The following is a 14,560-nucleotide window of genomic DNA, read 5'->3' on the forward strand; positions in this document are numbered from 1 at the left end:
CCACAGAAGGTGTTTTCTTGCTTGTTTTCTGACAAACAGTATGGTCTGTATTTTTTAACATACAGTAATTTTGAGATTATGCATTAAATGCATTGTTCCTACAATTATTAATAATTTTAAGGTTTCATTTCATGTATTTTGTCTGTTATATTGGTCTTGTTTTAAGGTGCATCACTTATTGTCTAAACAAAGAATTAAATTGTTTATTTACCAGTATAAAGTACTTTTTTATGGAAGATATTTACTTTGCCACAAAGTGTGATAACAGATTGAATGTTTAACATTCAAGTCATTTTCCTACATCTAGTTAGCTCAAAGGTTGAACCCTGCCCTACACCTTCCTGCAGTGGTTTTAGAAAAATACTGCACAAATCTGCACATATCTCTTCCAAGAACGCATGCGCGCGCACACACACACACACACATACATACACACCTGCATTTCCCTGATCTCTTTTTATCTTGTACTCCTCTTCAGCATTCAAAGCATTTGGAAATCTGAAACTAGCAGACAACTCCCCATTCAGCTGAGGCAATAGTCCTCCTCTGAGGACAGCACAAGTCAAAAAATTAAACTTCACTCATCGTACCATTAAAAACAACCTGCAGTATTTGAAGCTGTCAGGTGAAAATCCCCCATAAGCTGCTGAACACAACAGAGCAGATATAGGAGTGGAGCAGAAAGATAAAACACGCCATCTATTCTTGTGAGTTTCCCTTTGAAACTTCTCTTCAGTGTGCCTCTGAGATGGAGGTTCTTTGCTCCCTGCAGTGCTGCTCCAGCTTCTCCTCTCCCTGGAGAGATGTGCAGAGCGAGACAAACACCTTGGGTTTCTCTGCGGCTGTGTGTTCTCCAAAATTCGCCTCAGGCAACTTTAAATTAATACCTAGCACTGCCCGTCCCCTGATAATTATATATCATCACCCATGAATGCTATAAACGGAGGATGTTTAGTGCTTGTATAATAGGGCTAAACTGCTCTGAGAAAACCTTGTGCTGGATGTAATGAATGCTGCATCTTTTAGAAATGTGCTGAACATCTTTACAATTACAGGCAGCTCTGCAGGTTCATAATATTTACATGCTGTTACAGCTGCGTGCCTGCCAGCTATGCTTCCTTTTGTTGTAAGGAAGCTATCTGTGCCCACAAATGCAAAATGTCAACGTCTGGGATCAGCAGAAATTTGTTGCCTGCTTAGCTCTCTCCTGTCCTTTAACCGGGCTTTGTTCCCCGCTACTACAAGCAGAATGCGGCTCTTCTCTCAATAATGGGCAGATTGACAAGCCCGTGGAGGTTTGTAACTGACAACAATTCTCCCAGGCATGCTGAATGGCGGTGGCATGTCTCTCCTGTTGCTGCAATATGTGCCCTCTGTTGCAAGGAGACTCTGCGATTAGCGGGGAATTCATTCCTGACATGATAATTGCTGTCAAATTACAGCCAACCACCAACAATTATGATGAGAGCTGACAGGTGAAGTGTGCTCGTCCCCCGATCACCGCCCCGCACACACAGTATGTTTATAGGGAATATAATATGTAGTTAGGGAATACACACAATTTGCACACACAATTCGCAATTGTTCAAGGTCCCATGGTCAAGCAGTGCAGTTCCATCAACACACAACCGTTGTGCTGATTATACAGCCAGAGCAGTCTTCAGTTCAACTGTGGCGGTGGGGTAATTAGATGCTTTGTGATGAACAGGGAACTTGCTTCCCTGTGTGAATGTGTCTTCTGTTACTACACAACAGTTACTCATCCACTGCCTCTGAACCGCATGTACCAGAGGGAGATTTCTCCAGGCTTTGCCACTTTGCTCGGCTGTCCAATCATATATAATTTATGGAGAGGAGCAGATTAGAGAGCGAGCTAATTACATCTTTATGTAGAATAAAATTTAGTGTCAATCTGGCTGGCACAAACTGAAATTGGACATTAATTTAAACTTTTAAGAATAACTTCTCCAGCTTACCTGGTCATGATTGTTTCTACAAAGACATAAATCATGATTTGGTCATTTCATTTATTGGTGGTCCTGTCTTCAGTGCAACAACTACGCAAATGTAGGAGTTTTACATAATACATAGGTATAAATTATACAAGACAGTTCTTCAAACATTGCAAGAGTCCTAAAAATAAGTCTCCAATTTACTTTGGAGAAATGACCATGTGCCTTGTTCACCAACCAAGAGTTTTTACCTGAAAGTAGATTCTCTGTAGCATTGCCGATGATGGTTTTTGGAGGGAAAATGGTCACCAACTTCCTGTATATGAAGGCCAACATAAAATTCAAGTTAACTTTTTTGTACTTTCACTTTGCCTTAACAAGACTAACATGTCTACAACCATGGTAAGCAACTCTGTGGAGCTGCACAGCATTTAGCTTTGAGCTACATGCTAACGTTAGCTTGCTAACATGCTCACAATGACAAGCACAATGGCAGCATCTGAAAAACTCAAGACACTCATCAGCCAGCCAGACATTTCTCCGTTCTCTGTTAAAGAGCGGCTGAGATTGACACATTGAGAATTGCTGGTCCACCTTAAAAGTCAGTCCACCTTAAGTTAGCCTGGTCAAGTTAAGCTAAAGCGTTGTTGCTAACTTCGGGGCTAACCCCCTTCGATAGATGAGCATGTTCTCTGCCTTGAGGAGCTGCAGCATTTATCAACTGACACGCAGCCTGTACTGTACATTTACTGCCAGATTGACAACTTACTGCTACACTTTTCCTCTGCTCCGCTCCTTTCACGTCACGTTTCTGCCGCTCGCGCAACTACACACACACACGCACTGCCTTATGCCTTAACGGAGCTACGCTTCTCTTGTACCTTTCACGTAGAGGGAGGATGACTAAAAAATCCACAATAACGAAGGGTGTTATTGTGCTCGTACAGTGTACGAGTGAAAATCATTAGTAGCCCGTTGATATTAATGATCATCTGAAACTTTAGCAGCGGCCGGTGCACCGCTGCTGAATGAATACAGGGGAAACACTGGGTATGATAACCTTCACTTTCTAAATATTAAAACCAAAACAGTGCAAATTGGTGAGTGAAATTTACTTTGGTGTGTGATTTGATACTAGTATTGTTTCCGTTTTCCAGTTCCAAACAGCTAACCAGTTTCCTCAAAAGTGTTTTAATCACTTATTAATGATCCCAGACAAAAATAATTGATCTTGCCTGATCAATGGGTCAATCTCTTTAGTTAGTCCCAAGAAAACAGTACTTTACCTTGACAAGTTTGAATACAGTGCCTTGCTGTGCTGTCAAGTAGTGATGGATTTATAATCCAGGTTTCCCGCCAAGAATTGCTAATCATTCCTCTTCCTTAAATCACTTCCTGCTTCCATCACCAGACCAGGAAGTGAGCCAAAAGGTGTGGCCATTTAAAGGGACATTTCTGGCATGATTTTTGGTTTCACAGATTATGTTAAGGACTCCTCATTTTTAGTTCAATAACCGTTTTGTTTTTTTTTTTGGTTTTAGTCAAATTAATAAATCACAGTTTAACATACTGCTCTACTTTTTGTGAATGTGTCCAATAAAATCTTTACATTAGTTTACTTTTCAACAGATACAATTTAGTGCTCTATTTCTTTGTTCTTGTTTTTTAGTATCCCCAACATATTATGCTAAATTGCCACCATTGTACCATCGTTTGCTAGTATGATACACAAGGAAAGGACTATTATATGTAGTGTTACCTAAACTGCAACCAACTTTCACCTTTTTTGATAGCCATCTTTCATCCTTGTGCTACCTAACTACACCTGTAAGCAAACATTTTCATGGTACTGAACGCATTTACCACCATGCGCTTCCTCAAATACACAAACTCACCAGCAATTTCCTTAAATTGTTATCAGTTCACTTTGTGTTCGCCAATCCTATTAGTGCCTGTAAATCCTGTTAGCGTGGTGAAGATGTAGACTACTTTGTGGCTCATGAAGTCACCCTCTATTTATTTTCTCCTAAAGTGAGTGGTTTCACTTGAACAGTGCAACGTGTACTGAACTTTACATGATCTGCTTCAGATCGCAAACCAAAAAAGAGATGTGTCCAACTAGTAGAGTTTAATAACACACTGACAACCACATGATCCCTAACTGGCATCCCACCCACAAACAATACAAACCCAATGTGGTTTTTTGGAGCACTTGGCCAAGGCAGAGACATTGCTGGATGTGGGTTGTGGGTGAGTGTTTTTCCTCAGTGAAACCTCAACACGCCATAAAAGAAGACAAGCTCACAGTAAATCTAATAAACAGAAATCTGTTGTTCAATCCATTTGTATTACATAGGGTAGTTTATTGAACTTGTAAATGTGTTAGGTGTCATAATGCATGACCTTTGTTTTTCTACACTCACAAAACCATAAAAGTTTGAACATTTATAATAATAATTTGCTGCTTCAACAATACATTCAAAGCTGTAAATTGTTATAGCTACATTTTTGTTAAAAACACCATATTTACATTAATTGTAATACACAAATTTAATATTTGGCATACTTACATTAATCTCATTGTATAATTTACAGGTTCTCAAGTACTGATTAATGTGAATATTTAATCTCAAAATTCACAACAAATCAAAGAGTAAATTAACCATACAAAAATGAAACATACAAACAATACTAAAGCTAACCCCCCCCCACCACCACCCCATCTCAAAAAATGTTTCACTGAATTTAAGATTGATGATTATTTTATGCCAAAATGTCCTCTATTTTACAAAACAGTGTGAAATCTGTCTGCCATAGAATGCTTACTTCACAGCAGCAATGCGGTTGAACTGGGCAACTTTTTATAGTGCTGTCAACTCATATCTATCTTTCTATTCAAACAGAAAGCAAATCTCAGCTGTACAAATATTTGACAATGATTAGTTTGTAAATATTTTTCCAATAGAGTGTCAGTCCTCACGCGTTTTAAGGTCACTGCTGACAGTGAAACTCTTGTTCCAATTACTGCTTTGTCAAATAGAGAATTCATAATAACAGTACTGGTCATATTACAGATGATAAAACCTTGTTTGTGCTTGTCTAGAGTTACATCTGATCAGTAGATTATAGTTTAATTAGGATTTTTGGGTGTCAACTTAAAATCACTTTAAAAATTCTTTCTTCAAATCTCTTAAAAATGTCTTTTCAGGTGAGCAGTTCCGAAGCTTCTTGATTCCAGGTCCCAAAAAAAGTTTCTTTACAGCACATTGTACATTTTCCTTTGGCACAATACTTGGTAACCCCCCCCCCCCCCCCCCACCTAAAGATCTGTTGTCTTGTACATCATGCAGGAGGAATAGGGTGTGTTCACATAAATGGCAATGGTCAATGGCAAACTCCGAGTTCTGAGCAAAGCATGCATTGTACCTACATATGCCTTTGTGTTTGGTCCACGGTTCATGGTTTTATTGCTGATGGGGTCAATCTTCACTTGTTTGATAGGTAAGAGGCTGATTTAAATATCCTAGAGAAGGCATGGCAGTAGAGTGGTTTGTTAAGGTGGCAATAACTCAAAATTGCTGTCATTACTGTGCCGAAGTTTACCAAATATTTTATTTTGAGTGAAAATGTCATGGTACAGTCAGGCTTAAAATGTAGGTATAACAGCAGCTTATGAGTGTAGAGAGTATTTAATGGTAATAAATTTAGAGTACAAATTCTAAGTGACTTTGTTGTACCATTGCGTGTGTGGATATGACTATGGGAACACACCCTTGTCTACTACACTTTACTGAAATGCATACTCGAGGCCTCTAGCACCTTTTTTAGCCATACAGTGTACAAATGTACAGAGTGGTTAAAAAAAAAAAAAAAAAAACGTGCAAGACTCACGGATAAAAGACTCTGTTTCCAATACTTAAGGCAAAAACAATTCTCATATATACCAATATACATATATTTGAGATTATTACATCTATCAAAACTGTGTTTTTCTAGAGTGTTCTGGTAAACATATGTTGCGACTGACTGTGGTGACCTGTTGTATGTACTAGAGCTAAAAGTGCGGAATGACTGAGTCAAAGTCAATGCAATGCCCTCTAGTAAATACAAAAAGAGACTTTCATTATTTGACAGTGTCTTCAGTTTTGTGACTGCCTGTCAATCTATAGGCCTGCGTCTTTTATTGGAGTGTAGGTCAGGAATGCCAAGCTGAAGATCACAAAAAAAACAAGTGAGTGCCCAGTAGAAAAGTGCAAAATACGCCAGTGTGTTTCTTCCACCTCCTGCCACGAGCCTCAGCCCTCCACCCAAACCAGCACCTATAGCTGGGACACCTTCCTGGGCAGAGGCCTTGGTCTGGGGACTCGGGGGTCGGAGGTTCCGTCCAGCTTCATGCTGCCTGTGCGGAGCTGGTGAGGTTTAGGTGGCAGGGCTGGGGGGTCCGTCTGTGGGGGGATGGAGAGACTGTGGGGCAGCGGCACAGGCCTGCGAGGGTTGTTCCTCTCGTACACGCTATAAGGGGGCGGTGTCTTGTTCTCTCTGCGGATCGGCTCGTCCGAGCTGCTGGAGACAGAGTTTGGCAAGGTTGTGGGTGGAGGCAGCGGGTGGGTCGGGTGGTCACCTGTAGGTAATTCAGTGCCCGACGCCTCCGACACACTGCAGCGACTGAGGGAGGAGATGCCACTACTGTAGCTGCCGGACAGGACGGGGGAGTTGGAGACCAGGCTAGTAGACTGGCACTCGGTGGGCGAAGGGGTGAAAGGTGGCACTGTGGTCTAAAGGGAGAGAAAGAATGACAGGAAATCATAAACTTTCCTTTTCTCATGTCTTGTTTAAATTTTCATTGCATAGACCAGTGATTCACCATCTTTTTGGCTAATGACCCCTTGAAAAGAAGCAGCTTAGAGCTGAAACAATTAATTGATAATTTAATTGACAGAAAATTAATCAGCAACTATTTCGATGATCATCAATCAAAGTATAGACCATCTTAAAATTCTCTGAAAATCTGTTTTTGCTGACCTCCAGTGCTTTACCGTGCTGCAATGATGCAGAGGTGTACTACAGGGTGTGTCAGTACACTATGACATCACTGCTTGGTGTGGTCAGAGGTAAGATGGACTTGAAATGTTCAACTAGAGAGTGGAGTAGAACTGATTTTCAGCCTGATGTTATTATTTAAGTCATTTTCTAGCATAAATGCCAAACAATACCTGTTGCAACAATTTTCTGCTTTTCATAGTCTTTTGTGCAATAAGCCGATTATATTTTATGTTTGTTTTGGATGTTGGTCAGACAAAGCAAGCAATTTGAAGGCTCTAGGAAAATCTGATGGGCCTTTTTTCTTTTCTTTTGTTTTTCTTTTCTTAGACCATACAATTAATCAATTAAGTAAGAAAATGATTGGTAGATTAAGTGATAATTAAAATAATTGTTTTTAACAGCCCTGAAGCAGTTTCTACCAATTAGTTCAACAAAAGAGGGATTTTGCTATTTAAGTTGTTTTATATGAAGGATTGAAGTGGTGAATGTAGAAAGTATTTCACAAGAAAAAAGCCAAAAATTTCAGTGAAGTCAGGAAAAAAACAACAACTTTATGTAAAAGAATCTTTTTTTCTGTGATTAATATTTGGACCCTTTGGGGGGGTCACGACTCACAAGTTAGGAACCACTAGTATAAAGAATGAACAAAACATGTTGTTTGGGTACCATTACTTAAGATTGTATTTTGACATTTTTTAAAGAATCACAATAAAATGGTACTATGCTTATGCTACTACCATACTGTATGAATCCCTTGTTCTGTTATCTCCGACACGTGTGCTGACAAAGCCATACAGCAACAATAAATACTAAAAACAGTCAGTGAACAGATTGAGAGGGCAGGTTTTTCCACTCCATCAACTGTTATTGTGCACCGAGATGAAAAAACACAATATGCTGCACTTCCCCCTTCAAAAATCCGATCACTCATCAAAATGTTTTTCTAAGCAATTACACCATTGTGTTATTATATCTACTAAAACTTAATTGGATCTAGTGGAGTATACAATTGATCTGTAAGGTTGTACTGTTCATGCTACAAGGGGCATGCACAAAAAGGTATCCATTTGACATGCACGACTAGATAAACCTTTTCACATTTGGTGCCAGCATGATGAAAATTGGTAGATTTAATCAAATGGTGCCAAGCAGCTTTAACTCCTGACCCAGTTTTCCACACAGAGGCTACTACTAAATATCATTTCTACCTCTGGAGATGAGTAACTGCCGCCCTGTCAGACTGGCACCATGTGTTTTCTGCAGGTTCACTACTGTGCTGGGGTTTGTGGTCTGGTAATGGGCCCCTGGTTGCTTTGAGTAATGTGTGTGCTTGGCGCGTGTGCAATCATGTGCCAGACGATGGGACCTTCTGGAGGTCCACTGAGGACCAGTCGCTGGCTGTGCTGTGATGGGCAGCTTGGTACCTCGCTCCGGGCCTCTTCTATTGCCATAGCACTGACAAGGAACGTGCACACACACAAACACGCACACAAATCTGATTGACAGAGCATGCTGAGTGCCAAGCTGTCACTCACACTTTGGTCTCCAGACTTGTTCTCTCTCTTTGCCACACACACACACACACACACACACACACATACACACATACAAACACAGACCACACACAAACATCCTTGGTAGTTGTCACATGTAAGAAGACATCACACCCGCAACAAAGCTGGAAGCTTAGCACTGTTGCTTGTGACAAGCCCACAAAGAAGAAAACAGTCAGCATGAGACAAGCCTTGGTTCACAACAGTTTCAAACTTTTTACCCTCATTAAGAGCTTACTTGACGCTTAGTTAACCTTTGCTGGACCTCTTTTGCTTATGCAGACTGTTATTAACTACTAAAGAGGCTCGTTAGCAATAAATCAGTGCTTGGAGACAAAGTGAGAATAATCAGTTTATCTGTAGACAAACAGAAAAACACTCGAGGTCAGATATTAAAAAGTTGTTTCAACATCTCAGTTGAGAGCTGCTGAAAGGAACATTCACTTTGAAATTCAAATTCACTGTCAAGTACATGTAGTGAAGTTGAATAAATCCATCTTGTTTTGAATGTTTTTGGAAAGCAGGCCAGGTGATATCCTCTCACAGTGGACAACAGTTGGCGTCTACCAGGTGTGTATTTAACTAACACGATAAATGCCCTCCAGCCAGTCCTGTTTTGAGTCTTCTTTGGGACAGCTAAGTCGTAAAACTACAAAATCTGCAGCTCTGGAGCAGTTAGCAGCTTCACTGAGCAGTAATGCAAAGCTCCCCAGTCTTGAGTTGACACAGAGTAGGATAAAGACCCTGGAGCTGGCCGGTAAGACGTTAGCGGTGCAGGATGAAAGCCTGAGGCTGTCACTGAGCAAGGTCAGGCTGTCTCAGGCAAAGAAAGAGAAACTAAAAAAAGCCCAAACTCTAACCGGTGCACAAACAGACAGAGGGAGTGAATAACACAGATGGAACTAACCTTTTGCGGCGATCTGGACATGGGGGCAGGGGACTGCGACCTCATGTTTTTAGCTGAGGAGCCTGCTGACAGCCAGATGAAAGAAAGTGAGAGAGAGAGAGAGAGAGGGAGAAGAAAAGAGGGCAAATTCAAATTAGTGGATTCGTTTTCTTCCATTCACCAGGATGACACAGCATGAGTCACGCAAACATACACACGTGGAGCTGAGGGGGCCAGTGGCTTTAAGCATCAATGAATCAAATAAGCGCTGATGTTCTGCAGGTTCTTTAGGCTGCCTTAAGCTGTTTCTACATCCAACAGCTGTTACTGTCCTATGCAACCAGGGCAGAAAAAGAAGGGGGAAAAAAAACAAAAAAACACTCCATCTGCTTATTACGCTGCTGGGCAGTGCAATACATCAGACAGCACTGGGGAATAAGTCAAGTCTGTTGCATCTGTAAATAAGTAAATAACTAAAACAGAGTTTGAGTTTGTTGGTGGAAAAAACTGTTGTTGAAATGTAATGGCAAGCATTTCTCTACGGGACTGAAGGAAAAAATACAAATCTGGGAATTGACTAGAATTTCAATTGGAGCTATCACATCTCATACCAGAAAATATCAGCATTTCAAGCCGGTTAGTAAAGAAGATACTGGCATCAGTATGTATGTGGATGATATAAAGAGCAGAGAATCAGTAGCTGAGAGCCTCAGATGGAAAACGCCGCAGTAAGAAGAAGAAGAAGGTGTCAAAAGTTGGAGTGGAAGATTAGTACCATTCTTCATTAAGAGGATTCACTGTGATTGGCCAGTTTACCTGAGTATGGTGGCCTAGGAGGTACAGGAGGGCATAGCAATTTGCCAACAGAGTCAGAGAAGGATGGCGCGCCCTCTTTGACACTGTCTAGGCTCCAGCTACTGGGTGTGGGTCTCACTTACAGTACACAGAAACATCTCAAGTCACTCAACAGGTTATGGGATAACACAAGACAACATGGAGAACACAGTGAAAACACGATGTGGAATTATGCATGTTTTAGATGAATGGTGTAACATACAGTATACATAACATAGTGAGAATGATCAGTTCATAGTCATTTATTAAGATCACATTCTGGATTTCAGAGTCAAACTGCAGTAAAGCCTGTTTCACACCAAATGTGCAAGTGCACCTAGTTTGTGCAATGTAGAGTGAAGTGCCTTACTGTGTGTAAAGCATTACCCTCCAGTAAATGCCAAGAATCACAAAAATATTTTTTCAACCTGGTATCCCCCGTTCTGCTATTTTCTGTCACTCTTTTGATTTTTGTCATTTTTGATTAGTCATATGTTTATTTTCTCAATTAATAGATTACTCATTTACTCTATGCAATGTCCAAAAACATTGACCACCGTTTACCAAAGCCCAACGCAAAGTCCTCAAATGTCTTCTTTTTGTCCCGACCAACAGTTAAACCTAAAGATATTTAGTTTATTATCATAGAAGGCTAAATAAAATTAAAAAATGACTCAAAATGATTAATCAATTATCAAAATAGTTGCAGATTAATTTTCTGTCAATTAACTAATTGATTAATCGACTAACCATTGCAGCTCTAGTTTTAGCCACGTCTTAGTTATTTCATAATTGTTATTTTTAGTCTAGTTTCATTTATTTTTATGTTATATGTGTATGTTATATTTTTATGTCTTCTAAGCATGTTGGTTACAGTGGTTTGGACCAATCAGCAATAGAACTACTGGCAGCTACGGGCATGGTTTAGGTGTGATGACAGTGAGTAGTGATAGTCTGTGATAGACGGTGATAGACAGATGGTTCATCCAATCATCTGCCAAGTATTTTTTGAAAGTGCCTGCCCTTTTCCAATCAGTTTCTAAGGACGTTATCTCAGATGGTTCTGTGTAATAAACCATCTGGCGCGTCAGGTCAGCATGTTGGGGTTTGTCTCAGTCTTTCATGTGTGATATGTCCCAGCTGTTTTGTTGTCTTTGTTTTCAGAGGGATTGTAAATTTAGTTAATAAATCTGTTAATCTTTTCCTTCCACGAAACATTGACATCAGTGAACATTTCCAGCAGAGACACAACATTGATATGCAAGATGTTAGTACAACAGGTCTGTCAGGTCATTTTTCGCATCAATTAGTTCATATTTCCATTAAGTCGTCTTTCACATTATCATTTAGTTTTTATTCGATGATAAAAATTTTAATTCTTTTTTATCAGAGATTTGTTTTCAACGATTACTTTTTTTTAGTCTTAGTCTTGTAGTTGCTGTGGGGGAAAAAGCCGTGACTAGAGAGAGAAAATAGAATAACAAAGGTCTTCCTCTGTGCAATGCCACATTTGGTGTGAGAGTAGGGTAATAACTTAATCGGAATAAATATAAGGATATATTTATAAATAAATAAAGGATTAAACTTTAAAATATAAATAAACTTCTACATTTTCACTGACTTACTGACTTTTGTTAGTAATCTCTGATTGTCCTTGTGTTGTTTTTAGGTCACATTCAATCAAAACTTTGCTGTTAAGTGGCTACTTCAAGTCAAGGAGCTACTTCATGTGCTGATATTTCACTAAAAAAAGAAATGTAATCACGTTCATGTCACAGAACATTGTGGCAGCCTGATACACAAATGGGGACAAAAGGCTGTTTTTCTTTCTTATGTGGCAAACTAGAGTCTAGTGAGCATCATTTCTTAACAACACTCTATATTTGGTATCTGGAGTCCTTATTAACAGTTCAAGACAGAAGATGTGACAAACTACACTTCCATACAATCACAGGTTTCGTGTAAATTCTTGCACCTTTCGTCATATGCATAAAAGCGACAAGTTACCATACTGTTGCAGTTCATCTATCTCTCACTGCATTATTTACAGATCACACATGGAAAGGTGTGCTTATTTGTGAGTCACAAGGAAGTTATCACATCCACACTCCTCTAATTATTTCACAAACTGTTCTGAACGCTGCTCTATTTTTTTTTTTTTGTAGCAATGAGCAGCACAGATGAAAGGAAATACATTTCACATGTTCACTGTATACTCAGAGTTTTGTTACAGTTCAGAGAAAAGCAATCAAATGTTCAGGTTTTCTTTTAAATTACACATGAGGGGGGTCAACTTTCAGTCACAATTCACAGGCATATTTTTGTGAGAAAACGCAAGAAATATGCATCTTCCCTTGATTATGCTGAGCAAAATGACAACATGGGGGCTTCACTAAGAGATGCATTCATACATATGAATGTCACACACGTCCATCAGTGATGCAGGAGCTGTACCTGTCGTTTTATTACTCTTCTGGGATGATGAAAAACTGTGAACTAGGCGGTGTGGCTGGTTAGGAGTCGGAGGAAAATGGGAGCCCAGCATGTGTGTGTGTGTGAAGGCATTTATGTGTGTGCGCGCATTCTGAGGAGGTAATGCTCCCTGAAGCAGCTGCGTGAAGACAGATGCCTCCATTCACGCTGTGGTCAAACTGTCACACACACTGCATGTCTGGACAGATGACTGCCACCCTGGATGCTTGTGTAAGCATCAATGAGTAATAGAGAAGCTGCCTGTTACTGCTCCAGAGAGAACTCTTGAATAATGGGAGAGGAATGCCCTTTTAAGCAACAATAACAGACACATGAAACAATAAAAATATTTTAAATTTTACACTTTAGAGAAGGTTTAATAAAGTGTGCCTTCCCATGTTGGCATTATTATTCTACTGGAGGGGATTCCCTGAAAGGTGAGTGTTTATTTCAAGGCTTTTTTTAGTGAGTGTATGAGAGTGTATGTGAAAGAATATGCTTAACACAGTATTTTACCTTTGTCTGGTGCTGAGAGGTTGGGGTCACTCCGTGGTAAAGTGGTATCGCCTATCTGATGAGGAGGAGCTCTCTGGACAAGGAACAAATAGTTCAAGTTTACTGTCAAAACCTACAGCATGGCACAGTGTATCTGAGATAACAATATGTGTCACGTGCGGGAGTGTGTGTGGGGTTGAGCGGTATATAACAAGGAACAGCAGACAGGCAGAGCCAAACAGAAAGAGTGTTTACTGTGTAAAAGCTTTTATGTCTCCGTGTTTGTAGAAGTGGAGGACATCGTACCCTTTTGCTCTAATTACAGTAAAGTGATCGATGCTTCTGATAATCAATATTCCATTACCAGCTAATACCTAATAGCCGCTGCTGTCAGGTTGGGAAAAAAAATGTGTGGCCTCCCAACATCTGTTCACCTGCAGACTTAAAACGACTCTTTTGATTCAAACACAACATCACAGCACAAACAGGGTAAAGAAAAACAGGTGAGCGGTGCCAGCAGCAGCATCAGCACCGGCCGTTAAGAGATGAATGGCCATGAGAAGCCAACACTTTTCTGTTACAGTGGCTTTGTCACCAAGGATGGAGTGTGTGATTGCATTATGTGCTGCCCTTCAGCTGGAGCAGGAACTATGTTGTTCTTGGTGGCTCTTGTTATTCTGGCAACATTACAGTTAGCTTGTTGTACTGGAATGTTTTTTTCATTGTGAAAATGAGGCAATGCTAGACTGTCTGTCTGAAGGCCAACTTTAATAAAACATCTACCATTCTTGAAAAACTGCTATTCTAAACTACAGGAAAAAATGCCTTGTGGCATGTGACCTCGTCCTGGAGGCAAATTTTTCCCCGTCTAAGTCAAAAGTCTTCCATTGAGATATATTGCACAATACAAAGGTGACCTTGTTTTCTGCCCCAGTACGCACCTTATGAGCGGCTGCACTGTTGGACAAATATGCCTGCAAAGAGCAGCGTTTCAAAAATATAGACCCACTTTTCAATTTGTCTTTACATCACAGCCACCTTTTATTTTTTTCTTTTAATGATATCCTCAATGCTATTTAACATGGAAACACAGAACTTTCCCGTTTATTATGATCCTATAGATTTCTTTTGTGGCCGCAGTTTAAACCTATTTTAACTGAGAAGGTTTTTGAGTTTTGTCTGTCAGTTTAGCATTATGGTTGGCTTTCAATACTACAATATCAATGAGTCTCAGCTGCCTTTGTTATGGAGAAGAGGAGCTATAACAAATTAGTACTATAGTACTATAGTTGCTGAATTCATCCAAAATTGACCCAGAATCCAAA

The 14,560-nt window shown here is 40.0% G+C and overlaps 1 protein-coding gene and 1 long non-coding RNA gene across 11 annotated transcripts in view; both read right to left on the reverse strand.

Annotated features, from left to right (window-relative positions):
* Positions 1 to 3,345, reverse strand: part of LOC121890649 — a 39,023-nt gene extending 35,678 nt beyond the window's left edge. For all 7 annotated transcript variants that reach the window (XR_006093862.1, XR_006093864.1, XR_006093865.1 and 4 more), the window contains exons 1-2: positions 3,239 to 3,345; positions 2,204 to 2,268 (exon numbers count right to left, since the gene is read on the reverse strand). This is a non-coding gene — a long non-coding RNA (uncharacterized LOC121890649). The remainder of the gene's footprint in view (positions 1 to 2,203; positions 2,269 to 3,238) is intronic.
* A 949-nt stretch (positions 3,346 to 4,294) lies between these two features.
* The window catches only part of dock4b (dedicator of cytokinesis 4b), a 120,506-nt gene continuing 110,240 nt past the window's right edge, over positions 4,295 to 14,560 (reverse strand). For 3 of the 4 annotated variants that reach the window (XM_042403105.1, XM_042403104.1, XM_042403103.1), the window contains 4 exons: positions 13,257 to 13,329; positions 10,251 to 10,367; positions 9,456 to 9,517; positions 4,295 to 6,727 (listed from right to left, as the gene is read on the reverse strand). In XM_042403105.1, coding sequence (XP_042259039.1) covers positions 6,272 to 6,727; positions 9,456 to 9,517; positions 10,251 to 10,367; positions 13,257 to 13,329 — 708 coding nt within the window. In that variant the 3' untranslated portion in view covers positions 4,295 to 6,271. The remainder of the gene's footprint in view (positions 6,728 to 9,455; positions 9,518 to 10,250; positions 10,368 to 13,256; positions 13,330 to 14,560) is intronic. The other variant, XM_042403106.1, reaches the window with a different exon arrangement.

This window comes from Thunnus maccoyii, chromosome 23 (assembly GCF_910596095.1).
Source record: "Thunnus maccoyii chromosome 23, fThuMac1.1, whole genome shotgun sequence".
NCBI classification, from domain to species: Eukaryota; Metazoa; Chordata; class Actinopteri; order Scombriformes; family Scombridae; genus Thunnus; species Thunnus maccoyii.